Source organism: Stegostoma tigrinum, chromosome 16 (assembly GCF_030684315.1).
Source record: "Stegostoma tigrinum isolate sSteTig4 chromosome 16, sSteTig4.hap1, whole genome shotgun sequence".
NCBI classification, from domain to species: Eukaryota; Metazoa; Chordata; class Chondrichthyes; order Orectolobiformes; family Stegostomatidae; genus Stegostoma; species Stegostoma tigrinum.
In genome coordinates, this window is record NC_081369.1 from 6310901 (window position 1) to 6325113 (window position 14213).

The 14213-nt window shown below is 42.5% G+C and overlaps 1 protein-coding gene across 4 annotated transcripts in view; it reads right to left on the minus strand.

Moving 5' to 3' along the window:
• Positions 1–14213, minus strand: part of vac14 (vac14 homolog (S. cerevisiae)) — a 320684-nt gene that overhangs the window by 168923 nt on the left and 137548 nt on the right. For all 4 annotated transcript variants that reach the window (XR_007249130.2, XR_007249129.2, XR_007249128.2 and 1 more), the window contains exon 14: positions 1536–1695. Coding sequence is in view for 1 of the 4 variants with exons in the window: in XM_048546809.2 (XP_048402766.1) it covers positions 1536–1695 (160 nt within the window). In the remaining 3 variants the exon portion in view is untranslated. The remainder of the gene's footprint in view (positions 1–1535; positions 1696–14213) is intronic.

The window sequence follows — 14213 nt, forward strand, 5'->3', positions numbered from 1 at the left end:
ATGCTACCTCTCTGATGTTTGATGACAGACCTAAAATTTCAGTCTCATATGCACTCATCCAGTCAAATTAAGTGGCCACACATGATGAACCCTCAATCTAACAGCCAGGGTGAAGACTTTCCGCTCCTAGTTATGACTAGCAGCTTAAAGGGGCAGAGAAAATTCATATTTACGACTGCGGCTCTTTATATTGAATAGAAATTCCACAGACTGAACCTCGAGCTAATTTTATGATTCAAATTCAGAAACTCATCCGGTCTGAAATATATGAAAGCCAATTTATCTCCTTTGTGAGATGGCTAATTCAGTGGTTTTGCTGTTTTCTACCATAGAACATTAAAGCACAGTACAGGCCCTTCAGCCCTCGATGTTGCGCTGACCTGTGAAACCAATCTGAAGCCCATCTAATCTACACTATTCCATTATCATCAACATGTTTATCCATTGACCATTTAAATGCCCTTAAAGTTGGCAAGTCTACTACTATTGCAGGCAGGGCATTCCCCACGCTTACTACTGAGTAAAGAACCTACCTCTGGCATCTGTCCTATATCTATCACCCCTCAATTTAAAGCTAGGTCCCCTCGTGCTAGCCATCATGATCCGAGGAAAAAGGCTCCCACTGTTCACCCAATCTAATCCTCTCATCATCTTGTATCTCTCTATTAAGTCGCCTCTTAACCTTCTTCTCTAACATTCCCCTCTTTAGATCATATGGAGAACAATGCAGCACAGGAGGCGCCATTCAACCCTTTGTAGCACTGCCAACTCTTTGCAAAAGCTATCTAATTACTTCTCCTCACCCAGTCTTTCCCCTAATCCTTGCAGGTCTACAGATTTTAGCCACGTTTCAATCCTCTCTCTGCACTGGTATTTGCACGAGTAGTGGCTAAATGATAGGCAGTTGAAAGTCCATCAAGACCAAAGGCCTAAAGCTCTGGAATCCCCTCACTGAACCTCCCCACCTCCATCATTCATGAAAATATCAGGCTTTTGGCATCTAACAGAGCCTCATTGTTACTCGCTGTCAAATATTGTTCTGACAGCTGGCCTGTGAGACATCTTAGATGTTTTACTAAATTAAAGGTGCGAGAAAAATGTAAGTTTTGAATATTTGAAAGACTGCAAAGATAAATGAATCTTGATATTAGAAATGCCCAAAACAAAGTGTCATACTAACAGTTTAGTATTCCCATTGCTACCTTACCTTGATGGGTAGTTAAATTTCTGAATAAAAACTGAAAGAACTGCAGATGTTGTAAATCAGGAACAAAAACAGAAGTTGCTGGAAAAGCTCAGCAGGTCTGGCAGCACCTGTGAAGAAAAAAACGAAAATCAGAGTTAACGTTTGGGTCCAATGACCCAAACCAAGTTCTGACGAAGGGTCACTGGACTCGAAATGTTAACTTTGATTTTTTTTTTTCTTCACAGACCTTCTGAGCTTTTCCAGCTACTTCTGTTTTGGCTCCAGTTAAATTTCTGAGCTGATTCAAAAATGGTTTAGCAGTGCAAATAATGGCTAACTTGGGACTCACTGGAAGAGTTCAATGGCGTGGGCGTGGAGGCGGAAATGGGAATGTTCAGCTCTGACTGGCTGTTTTGGGTGCTGTTGCTCTCACACGAATCCTGCCCTTCTGTCTGACCCGCTGGACAGGAAGCTATTTCTGCCAACACCTCCAAGTCTTTCAAGATCACCTGGAATCACAAATGAATGTTACTCTTTAGAAATCAATAAAACCAGTGATTTTATTGCCCATTTAGAACATTCCATACAGAAATTTATTACAATACAGTACATTGCTGTTTGTTTTAAAAAAGTAGTAAATAACAGGAAGAAATATTTACTCAACCACAGAAATCAAACTTTAATAAAAATATGCATTTAGACTATTCCAGTGTAATTAGAATAATCAACAAGTTCACCTTGAGTGCAGTTCCTCGTGTCCGAGAGCATCTGTTAAAATTTCTTATGTACAAGGTTGTAAATGAGTACTGGAACCAGTCAGTTGTGCATCTGAGAGACTGTAGTCTTCTCCTCAAACACATTCAGCAGTAATATTGAGACTTGATCTTCCTTGATCATGACACACTTTACTTTCACCAAAATTCTTTGAGAGCAGACAGAATCAGCAAAGATCACCTAGTCAAACAGTCTTCTTGGCTGGTTTAATGCTCTCTGCACCTTTTAAAAACTCTGCCATTCCAGGCAAAGTTTCCAAACACAAAAGCACTCTCAACTGCAGCCATAAGAAAGAATATTGCGACTGAATGATCAACTCAAAAAGTTGTTACTTTTCTGCAAAAGTAAGGCCATGTTTGGTCACCAACTTATTCTCTCCAGTTTAGCTAATCAACCATTTGGATACCCAGATACATGTGGTTGCTTAACTTTTCCAATTCTGCCTTTGTTCAATTCATTAATGGACAGGAAACAGGGAGAAACCATTGGTATCCTCCCAGGATAATAAAACGTGAGGCTGGATGAACACAGCAGGCCAAGCAGCATCTCAGGAGCACAAAAGCTGACGTTTCGGGCCTAGACCCTTCAGAGAGGGGGATAGGGAGAGGGAACTGGAATAAATAGGGAGAGAGGGGGAGGCGGACCGAAGATGGAGAGTAAAGAAGATAGGTGGAGAGAGTGTAGGTGGGGAGGTAGGGAGGGGATAGGTCAGTCCAGGGAAGACGGACAGGTCAAGGAGGTGCGATGAGGTTAGTAGGTAGCTGGGGGTGCGGCTTGGGGTGGGAGGAAGGGCTGGGTGAGAGGAGGAACCGGTTAGGGAGGCAGAGACAGGTTCGACTGGTTTTGGGATGCAGTGGGTGGGGGGGGGGGGGGGGGGGGGGGGGTGAAGAGCTGGGCTGGTTGTGTGGTGCAGTGGGGGGGAGGGGACGAACTGGGCTGGTTTAGGGATGCAGTAGGGGAAGGGGAGATTTTGAAACTGGTGAAGTCCACATTGATACCATATGGCTGCAGGGTTCCCAGGCGGAATATGAGTTGCTGTTCCTGCAACCTTCGGGTGGCATCATTTGGCAGCGCAGGAGGCCCATGATGGACATGTCATCTGGGAGGTGCAGTTGTTTGTTGCGAACTGAGCGGAGGTGTTCTGCAAAGCGGTCCCCAAGCCTCTGCTTGGTTTCCCCAATGTAGAGGGAGCCGCACCGGGTACAGTGGATGCAGTATACCACAACCCTGCAGCCATATGGTATCAATGTGGACTTCACCAGTTTCAAAATCTCCCCTTCCCCTACTGCATCCCTAAACCAGCCCAGTTCGTCCCCTCCCCCCACTGCACCACACAACCAGCCCAGCTCTTCCCCCCCACCCACTGCATCCCAAAACCAGTCCAACCTGTCTCTGCCTCCCTAACCGGTTCTTCCTCTCACCCATCCCTTCCTCCCACCCCAAGCCGCACGCCCAGCTACCTACTAACCTCATCCCACCTCCTTGACCTGTCCGTCTTCCCTGGACTGACCTATCCCCTCCCTACCTCCCCACCTACACTCTCTCCACCTATTTTCTTTACTCTCCATCTTCGGTCCGCCTCCCCCTCTCTCCCTATTTATTCCAGTTCCCTCTCCCCATCCCCCTCTCTGAAGAAGGGTCTAGGCCCGAAACGTCAGCTTTTGTGCTCCTGAGATGCTGCTTGGCCTGCTGTGTTCATCCAGCCTCACATTTTATTATCTTGGAATTCTCCAGCATCTGCAGTTCCCATTATCTCTGGTATCCTCCCAGGTTTGTGTAGAGTGGTTTTTGATGTTAGAATTTAAGTGCCTGAGGTTTAATATATTTTCCCATTCAACTTCGTTAATTTGTGCCTCATTTCTTCTTAATTTTCCTTGTTCAGATTTAGCCCACTCACTTTCAATGTAAATACAAAATTCTATCAAATTAAGCTCACTCATCCCAAAGGATTCTTCTAAAACAAGACTGCCAATTCACCTTTTCTTACTACATAATACCAGATCAAAGTAACATACCCTCTAGTTAGCTCAACATACTGCTCATGAAAACCATTTCTAACACACTCCAGAAACTCACCTTCCACGACTTTCGTGGCCAAATTGGTTTACTCAGTCAATATACAGATAAAAGTCAACCATGATAACAGTGTTGCCCATTTACATGCTTCTCCCATCTTCGCAATAATACCATGCCCAACTATTTTAGGGGAGGTGATGGCCTGATGGTGTACTCACTAGACTGTTAATCTCAAGACCTGGTAAATGTTCTGGGGACCTGGGTTTGAATCCTACAATGGTGGATGGTGGAATTTGAACTCAACAACATCCAGAATTAGGAGTCCAACGATACCAAATTGTCGCCGATTGTTAAGAAAACCTTTTGGTTCACTAATATCCTTTAGGGAGGGACTTGGTCTGGCTTACATGTGACTCCAGACCCACAGCGATGTAACTGACCTTTGACTGCTCTCTGGGCAATTAGGGATGGGCAATAATGTTGGCTTAAGCAGTGGCACCTTCGTCCTGTGATTGAACAAAAAGCAAAAAACTATTTGGTGGCCTAGGAAAGAACTCCAACTAATATCTGTTGCTCTTTGCTGTTCATTAGCTCCACCCAAACAGATTCCACACATCATTTTTCCTGATCTGAGATCCTTCCTTACTAATTTTCTGACCCTATCCCTATTATTTGTGCAACACCAACTCCTTTTTCTTCTTGTCTGTCCTTCCTAAATATTGAATATCTTGAATATTTGGTTCCCAAGCCTGGTCATGATGCAGTCATGTTTCTGTAATGACAATTAAATTATTCCTATCTAGCTCTATTTGTGCCTTTAAAATAATGACCATGTTGCAAAAGCTGCACACATTCAGGTAGAGCGCCCATAACTTTGACTTTCTCTCACCATTCTGTTTTCGAAGCATACTCGATGCTCAGCTTTGTTTTTCTTGTCTTCTAATTATCCTAGCATTGTCATGTCTTCCTGTTACCAATTTTACTTCCTTCCAAGTTACCCCTTCAGGTTCCCATCTCCCTGTGCTAGTTTTATCTCACTTGTATTGCTATAGCAAATCTCCCAGCATGAGTATCGGTCTCAATCCAATTAAGGCGCATCTTGTATAGGTTCCACCTGTCCCAGAACTTGTTCAATTGCCTCGAAATTTGATGTCCTCCATCCTACAATGATTCTCTAGCTACGTATCCATTTGATCAATCCTCTTGTTCTTAAGCTCACTACCATGTCCCGCTGGGAGTGATCTTAAGGTCTACCTTTTAATTTCCTTCGTAATTTACTGAAATCTGCCTTCAGGACTTCACCCCAGTTTCCATATAAGTCATTGGTACTAACGCAGACCATGGCCGCTGACCGATTTCTCTCCCCCTTCAGAAAAATGTCCTTGGCCCTGGCACTGTCCGAGTCATGTTTATGATTACTGCCTCAGAAATGCCTGTCTGATCCCTGACTATGTAATCTTAATAATTATTGCTCTTGCATTTTTCTTCCTCCTCACCCAAACAGCTGAAGTGCCTGTGGGGCTACAGGCTTGACTCTGGCTGCATTTACCCGAGGAACTAATCACACTCACCAGTTTTCAACATGGAATAAAGATTACCAAGCACAACATACTCGGGGGAACACATGCACTACCTGCTCAGAGCACTCATCTTCCCTCTGCCCGGGACATGTCTATCCACATAGTCCTTTGCCTCATGGATGTATAACAGTGGCTCCAGGCTCATGTTCTGAAACTAGGAGCTCAAGCTTGTGCAGCCATTGACATTTGTCACTGATGTGTTTGTCTGGGACATGTCCATGACTGCATATATATACACTGCAGGACGTACATGCCACTTGGCCCTTCTGACCTGCCACTTCCTAACTCTAAAAACTGTTATTCTTAGGACAAGTATGGGCTTCCTACGAAAACCTAACAGGTTATTTCTAGGAAAAAGTCAAGAGACTGAAACACAAAGTTAATACACAACATTCACTTTAAAGATTGGAAGTACTGACCAAACACACTTACCAATCAGATGTTTTCACTGCACTCATGAGATCACATTACTACTGGTCTTAATACAGTTAAGACTCTCAATCTCATTATGGCCAAGTCTCCTTCATTCTGAAAGTGCAGATTACTTATGCTGCATCTCCCCATACCCCCTGCAAGTCTTGGCCAACTCCAGCTCTTCACTTTCTTATCATTGATACTTGCATGCTGCTCCTTCAAATCACTGTCCATTTCTCTCCCATGTGTATTGCGAATAGTCTCACTTGTGAATCTCTTAGCAGTAAATCCAAGACTGAACTAGTCCACAACTGCTTCTCAAAGATTCTGCGTATTCTACCTAGGGAGGCAACTTTCCCTAAATTGGCCACCACATGGCTGACTTTTCCTGGGTGCTTTGGGGATTTCAGAAATGAATTTGCCCGATATTTGCCTCATCTATATTGTGTGAACGTGAAGGAATTGCAGGGAGTGCGGAAGAGAGTCACCAAAATGGTTCCACGGATGAGAAACTTCAGTGATGAAGACACGGTGGTAACATTAGGATTGCATTCCTCAGAGAAAAGAACGCTGAGAGGAGGTTTGACAAAGGGATTGAAAATAAGAGTCCAGACAACTGATGGAGAGAAACTGTTTCCACTCATGAAGGAATTGCAAATAAGATGACATGCATTGAAAGCAACTGATAAAAAGCAAAAGTGACTTGAGAAAAAAATATCCTTTTCACAGAATAGTTAAGGTCTGTCATGTTTTGCAAATTAGTGCTGGAGGCAGGCTCAAACTTACAGAAGGGAATTGGACTGTTACCTGAAAAGGAACAACGTGTAGGGTTATAGGGAGAAGATAGGAGAATGGCATGATGGGCCAAAGGGCCTCCTTCCCTATTACAACAATTTTGTGATTCTATGATTTCAGAAGGCAGTTAAGAGTATGCATCTGGAGTCACCCACAGATCAGTCTGGGTAAGGACAACAGATTTTCAGTACTGAAAGATGTTAGGGAACCAAATAGGTTGTTAATCATAGTCTTGTCGTTTCAAAAGTCACCATTAGTGTTACAAGCTTTTTATTCCAGATTTTACTGATGGGCTAAATTGAGAGACTTGAATTTGTCTCTCTGGACTGTTAATTCAGGCCTCTGTATCACTAGCCCTGCAGAAATATGACTGCACAACCTAACATTCCCTAACAATTTACTATTCCAGGTGATGTGGGTGATAAGATTATAGAAGCCAAGGGATTTTCAAAGTAAGGCAAGCTGTTACAGAAGCTGCCTCGAGTGCTCTCACCTACGCTGTTTGCCTCATGATAGCATCACCTACTTAATTAGTCACAATAAAACAAATCATTTTGTCTGTCATTTTTACAGTCTGATGTATTTGATGCAGGCGAAGGTAATGAAACAGCACTTCAACAACCGTTAAACCTCCCAGCAATCTGCACACACTTCATCTATAATTCTCCCACATTAACCACTGACACTGAACAGAAGGAGAATTGTTCAGCGCCCCTACCCACTCCCTCGCCCCACCCTTCCAGTCTGAAAGACATCTGACTGCATCTTTCCTACCAATGGATTTAGCCCTAAAAGGACCTCTAGTGGCAGCTCTGTTCATGTTTAATACAAAGCCATTTCCTTCCATACTGTTTTTGAAATACAGAGCAAAAGCACATTACACTGGTAGTCTATTCACAACCAAATGAAAGATCCATGCACTGTCTTTTGACTGCACTTTATGGAAGTGAGAGAGGTTGCACAGTTTTCTGTAACCTGGCATGTGCACATCATACACCATGACGTACCAAGACAGCCGGTATTAAACCTGCTCTGAAATCAACAGTTGTGATGCATTCACTCTGTATTTATGGCAGTGCATGATGCTGGATGAGGTTTCCATGGAAAAGTTCCATACCATTAATCGTAAAAACAAGAGAAAAAGGGGCAAGGAAAACCAAACTGATGCAGCTAACTGGCACTACCCCTTCATAATCCACATACACCGTTACCAAAAACAAAAATAAACTGGAGATCACAGTGGGTCAGGCAGCATCCATGGAGACAGCGCAAGCTAATGGTGAGTCTAGACGGCTCTTCAACTGGACATTTCAGCTCTAATGAAGAGTCATTTAGGCTTGAAATGTTAACTCGCCCTCTCCCCAAGGATGCAGCCTGACCCGCTGGGATTTCCAGCACTTGCTGTTTTTAGTACAGATTCCGAAACGTGCAGTAATTTGCTCATGCATCTACTGTTAAGTTGATTCACTCAATGGTTCAACACCTATTTTCCTGCATTAAATTAATGGATGAATACAATGATTCCACTATTTGCGGCCAGAATGGAGCTGGAGAGGAGTCAACAGTGACGGTGGTAATATCCCTATCACAGTGTCTGAACGCCACGCTGTCAGTAGCTGAAATGTACATTAGGGATACTCTGACTGCTGCAGTTTCTACCAAATCATACAGTCATGGAGTTGTACAACATGGAAACTGATCCTTCTGTCCAACTCGTCCATGCCGACCAGATATCCTAAATTAATCTTGTCCCATTTACCAGCATGTGGCCAACATCCCTCTAAACTCTTCTTATTCATATACCCAGCCTTTTAAATAACATTGTAAATCATACCCACCTCCACCACCTTCTGTGGCAGCTCATTTCATACACTTTGAAAAGTTGCCCCTTAAGTCCCTTTCAAATCTTTCCCTTCTCACCGCAAACCTATGCTGTTTAGTTTTGGACTCCCCTACCCTGGGCAAAAGATCTTGGCCATTCATCCATCCCATGCACCTCATGCTTTTATAAACCTCTGAGATTAACCTTTTTGGAGTTTGTAACTTAAAGCAACAAGGCCCTTTCTCAACTCAACTTAATGGTTGACACTGAGCCCTTGGTTAATTTTGGAAGAGGTTGGCTGTCGAGCTCTGGTCATCTCAGACAATTGAGTAATTTTCAGTAGATTCCTACAACTGATAGCACAAGTCTTCGACAAAAATCAAACAATGTTTCAGCCAACAGAACTCCTTTTTAAAGCCAATGGTAAAACAATAACCTGGCAACTGTTTCAGAAGACAATGGCTCTAAACTAAGTACTTTCTAGAATTGAACCTGTGCTTCCTATTTTTGTACTGCTGGCCTTTAGCCCTTTCCTCACTATCTAGCTCAAGTAACCATAAACAGGATCTATTCTTTATGTAATCGACTGGCCTGAGAAGTGAGAAGTGTTGCATTTCAGAAGAACTACCATAACAAGGGAGTACATGATTAATGGTAGGACCCCAAGTAGTAAAGGAACCAAGACTGATAAGAATTCAGTGTTACTGAGATCCAAGTGAGAAAGGCGAGGCTGGATGGCCTCTATTCTAAGGCTGAGAGTATGACAGATAAGGCAGATGAGTTAAGAGCATGGATCAACATATGCAATTGTGATATTGTTGCCATCAGAGACGTGGTTGAGAGAGTAACGACCCAACATTCCGGGGTATAGGATCTTCAAGTGTGACAAGGAAGGGCAGTGCATTAGTAATTAAGGCGACATTGCTGCATTAAAGCAGATTGATACTCGAGAAGGATGTTCAAGTGGTGCTCTGCGGATAGAGCTTAGGAATAATAACGGGAGTGCATTTTAGGCCTCCAAATAACCAGACGGCAGGAAAGGGGCAAATATGCTCCTGAGGTATGTGATGTCAACAGGGCAATTATATTAGGTGACTTCAACTTCCCCAACATTAATTGTGGTCATCATTGTGTAAAGGGTTTAAGAGGGGGACAGATTTTTTGAAATACATAGATGGTCATACAAAGGATAGACCCGATTCTAGAGAATCAAGCTGGATAGGTCATCGAGATGGCAGTGGGGGTGGGGGGGGGGGGGGGGGGGGGGGGAGGGTGCAGGGAGAAGTATTTTAAATGAATACAATGGGAACAAAATAAAATTTAAGTTTGTCTAAGGAAAAGGTAAAACAGAAAAGCCGACACATAAAAATGAGTGAGGAAGTTTTAAAGGGGTGCTTCAATTCAGGTCCAGATGAATTGCATCCCAGGCTTCTATGGGGAGTGAAGGAGAAAATTGCAGGGGCTCTAACACAAATTTACAATTCCTGTGTGCCACAGGGGAGGTGCCAGAAGACTGGAGGACAATTAACATGGTTCCACTATTTTTTTTAAGCAAGGGGATGCAAATAAACCAAGGATGTATTTATCACTGAGTCTCTGAGGGAAACTATTAAAAAAGTTCTGAAGGAAAGAATTAATCTCCACTTGGACACAGATGTTTTGATCAGGGGTAGTCAGCATGAATTTGCCTTGAACAAATTAGGTTAAATTTTATCAAGGTAGTGATCAGGTGTATTGATGAGGGTCACGTACTTGATGTAGTTTATATGGATTTCAGCAAAGGTCCGACATGGAAGACGAAGACTGAAAAAGTTGGTAACTTGGCAAGATGGATCCAAAATTGGCTTAGTATTAGGCGGCAGAGGGGTGGTGGTAGAAGGTTGTTTGTGAGGCTCAAGCCCAGCACCAGCTGGTCAGTACTGGCTCTGTTATTGTTTGCGACATTCCGAAATGGTAGAGATTAGATGGCAATGATGGTATGGGGAGGGGGCTGTGAGAGAGGGTGGAGAACGATAAGTAATTTTGAGGATGACATGAAGATTGGTTGGGTGGTTGACAGTGCGAAAGAATGTCTTCGGTTAGAGGAAGATATAGACAGGTCCGTCAAATGGGTAGATCAGTCATAGATGGCATTTCACCTTGAAAAGTGAGAATGATGCAATTTGGAAGTAACATGACAAGGCAGTATTCAATGAATAGCAGGTCATTTGGAAATCCTGCCCGTGGACAATCCAAAGGTTGGCAGGACAGGTTAATGGGGTAGTTAAGTAGTTATAAGGGATGCTGTCCTTCATCAGACATGGCATAGATTCTAAGAGCAAGAGAGGTCATGTTGAACCTGTACAGAGCTTTAGTCAGTCCACATCTGGAGTACTTTGTGCAGAAGGATGAGACCGCACTGGAAGAGGTACAGAAGAAATTCACCAAATTGTCGTCTGGGATGGAGTATCTTAACCACAAAGAGGATGGATAAGCTTGGTTTGGTTTTGTTAGAGCAGAGAAAGCGGAAGGGGAATCTTACTGAGGTGTACACATTATGAGGGGTGTGGACAGGGTGGATAGAAAGAGCCATGCCCCTTCGTTGAAGGGTTAATAACAAAGGAGCATGATTTTAAAAGTGATGGCAAGAGATTTAGAGGGTATTAAAGGAAAATATTGTTCACCCAGAGGGTAGTGGGAGTCTGGAATGCACTGCCTGGGAGGGTAAAAATTAGGTGGACGACCCTTTCAAGTGTCATAACATTCAAGTCTGTGGGCTAAGTGCTGGAAAGGGGAATTAGTGTAATAGTATGGTGCAGACTCGATGGATCAAAGGGCTTCTTCTGTAGTGTATAACAAAGCTTTGTACAAATTTTTTGTTTTAAACCTAGCATGGTCCTATAACTGAACAACTTTCCTTCCTCTGCATTGTCAGGGTATTGGTCATGGACCTTCATCAAGCTCCATGAACTATTATACACATGGATAATTACAGCCATCACGTTACATTAAAACACATTGAAGGAACTCTACATCTGCACAGCCCACCACCCAGTGACCTTCCACAGAGACAACTGTCTATAATTGTTTAGATGATGCAGTCTAATGATAAAAAGGTTTCATAGATTAACTGTTATTATGTTTGTAATCATTTCCTGCGTTAGGAAATAGATGCTGCTATTCCAAGGAGGATTAATTGAAAATTCAATACACCGTACAACTTGGTTACGTACTCATGGCTCCTACAGAACCAAGATCAGACTGGTCAATCTCCCTGGATGGTTAATAGCAGAGGCATTTACAATGTTCATACAAGTGTCATCTTACCCAACATAAGATTCCTTTTCATAATGGCAAGATCCTCAATCAACAAACTTTTTTTTCATTGGCACTTTAAATTCAGGCTCTGGAAGACATCTCAGAATTGCACTAAAGATGCCACCACACCGTTTAAAGAACAACAGGTAAGAACTGCCCCTTTAACCAACAAAGTGGTAAATTACTTTTTTGCATCTTCCTAGACCTTATGCATAAATTGGTTGCAGTGTCCAACTATCTAATAATGATGACCCTGCTTCACAAGTGCTATGGTAGAGCATTACTGTTAGTTGAAGAAATAGTTACCGTATTTATATATAAAAAAGCCTGTCATTCTCTGAAAGGATGTTTGGTCCTTATGCTAAATCTTCTTCCAAAGAGAACAGCTTTTACTAACTGAATTGGTTGAATCAGAAAGGTCGAATTGCCACGGTCTTGCAACTTTACGTTTGGGATTGCTCACAGGCTGTTCCTGATATGCAAAATTTGAGGCCCTGACGTATATCATTCCCTCCGACTGGTCCAGCTATTTTCTAATCAACCTGTTTAGAGATGTTATTGAACTTCTGGAGCAGTTGGGATTTGAACCCCAGCATTTTGATTCAGAGATAGGGACATTGCTCTTGTGGCGCAGTGGTATTCTGTAAAATTACATACTCAGACCTATGTCACACTTCCAGAGGCAGGGACAGTGGCACTGCACCAAGGTAATGCTGTACCTTACTTCATTTAATCCCATCAATTTATCCTCTGTTCTTTCATTTTTGTATGCAAATCAAACGTCACTTGAAACGTGTCCATGGTATTTGCAGCAAGCACTCAATACAGTAGCAAACTCCACATTCTCAGTATTCAAACACAAAAGTTCTTCCTGAATTCCTTACTGATTTATTGGGGACTGCCCAATTCTTTACGCCTGTTAGTTTTAGACTTCCCCTGGCCACCAACCCCCATCCGACCCCCAACAAGTGGAAATATTTCTCAGTCTACCGTCATTCCTTTTAAAATTTTATTGCTGTGCACAGCTAGATTCATCAATGCAGTGTTCCTTAATTTGTTTTGCCCATCTGGCACATACCATGGTGTATACATAGAATCCCAATAGTGCAGAAAGAGGCCATTCAGCCTCACAGAATAGAAATTTAGTCACACTTTAGAAACCTAAAAAAAATTAGCGTGTCTGTGCCAATAATCAAGTTTACCAACTGTGGTTAGCCCTGTTCATACTAATTTAGCAAAGTAAATAATGTATCAGGGAAGACAGTTAGCTCGGTTGGCTGAAAGCTGCTTTGCAATGCGGAGTAAACAGTGAGATTTCAATTCCTACACTAGCTGAGGTCACAATGAAGGCCCCACATTCTTAATGTGATGACTCTTATGTTAAGTTCACCATCAGTTGTCATCTTTAATGGCCTTCTGGGGCGTCGGCAACTATGACTAAAGCACTATCACAAAACATGCACGTTGTCAACATTTATGTTGGATACCAACATTCTCAACATTAAAATATCATCACAAAAATAATTTTACTCCCACATACGAGCCTGGCACAAATCCTTCCCAAAACATTTAAACGTGAAACTTTGCTAACACCCTACAAGCAAATCCCTAATAGTGTGTGTGTGAGATATTAATGTAAATAACCAAACAGGACGCTCAACATCGAGAGGCTTTATGAAAGGTGAATTGTGCCTATAAAGTGCATTGATTTTACTCTGCACCCTTGCATTAAGGTAAAAGTGAATGCTAGCATTGATGTAAATGAACATAAAAGGCCTTTTTTTTTAAAAAAAAGCCATAACTTTCAAACCAGTAAACACTTAGATTAAACAGTCATAACAGATCATTAATGCTCAGGCACAGCATTAACTAAGTTACTGGAGAAAGACGTCAAGGCTAGAAGATAAATAACGCACTATTGTGTTATAGACTGCTTAAAACCGATCGCATTATCTAATGAAGTGAATGTTATACAGACTTCAGCTAAATGCACCATCCTGCACTTACTCTGATTATGAGCTGCAGCCTCAGCAAGACATATAATGAAGGTTCAGAGGACAGTGATATTATACTGCTGTAAAGTTTGAGGCAACCAGCTTGGACAAGTCTGTATCCAGCTTCATTCTAAGGTGCTGCAGTGCCAGAGGACAGGAACTGTTCTTTAGTTTCACTCTAATAAAATACCTAATTTTAACCTGGTCCTCAGAGTAGTTTGGGGGTGAGGGCTGGATAAATGGTGTAGGAAAATTCAGATGAAAGGAACTAGGGGAGTAAATGAGTCTGCTTCTTTTTTCTCTTCTCTGTGGCAGTCCCTCAGGTTCAAGGATGA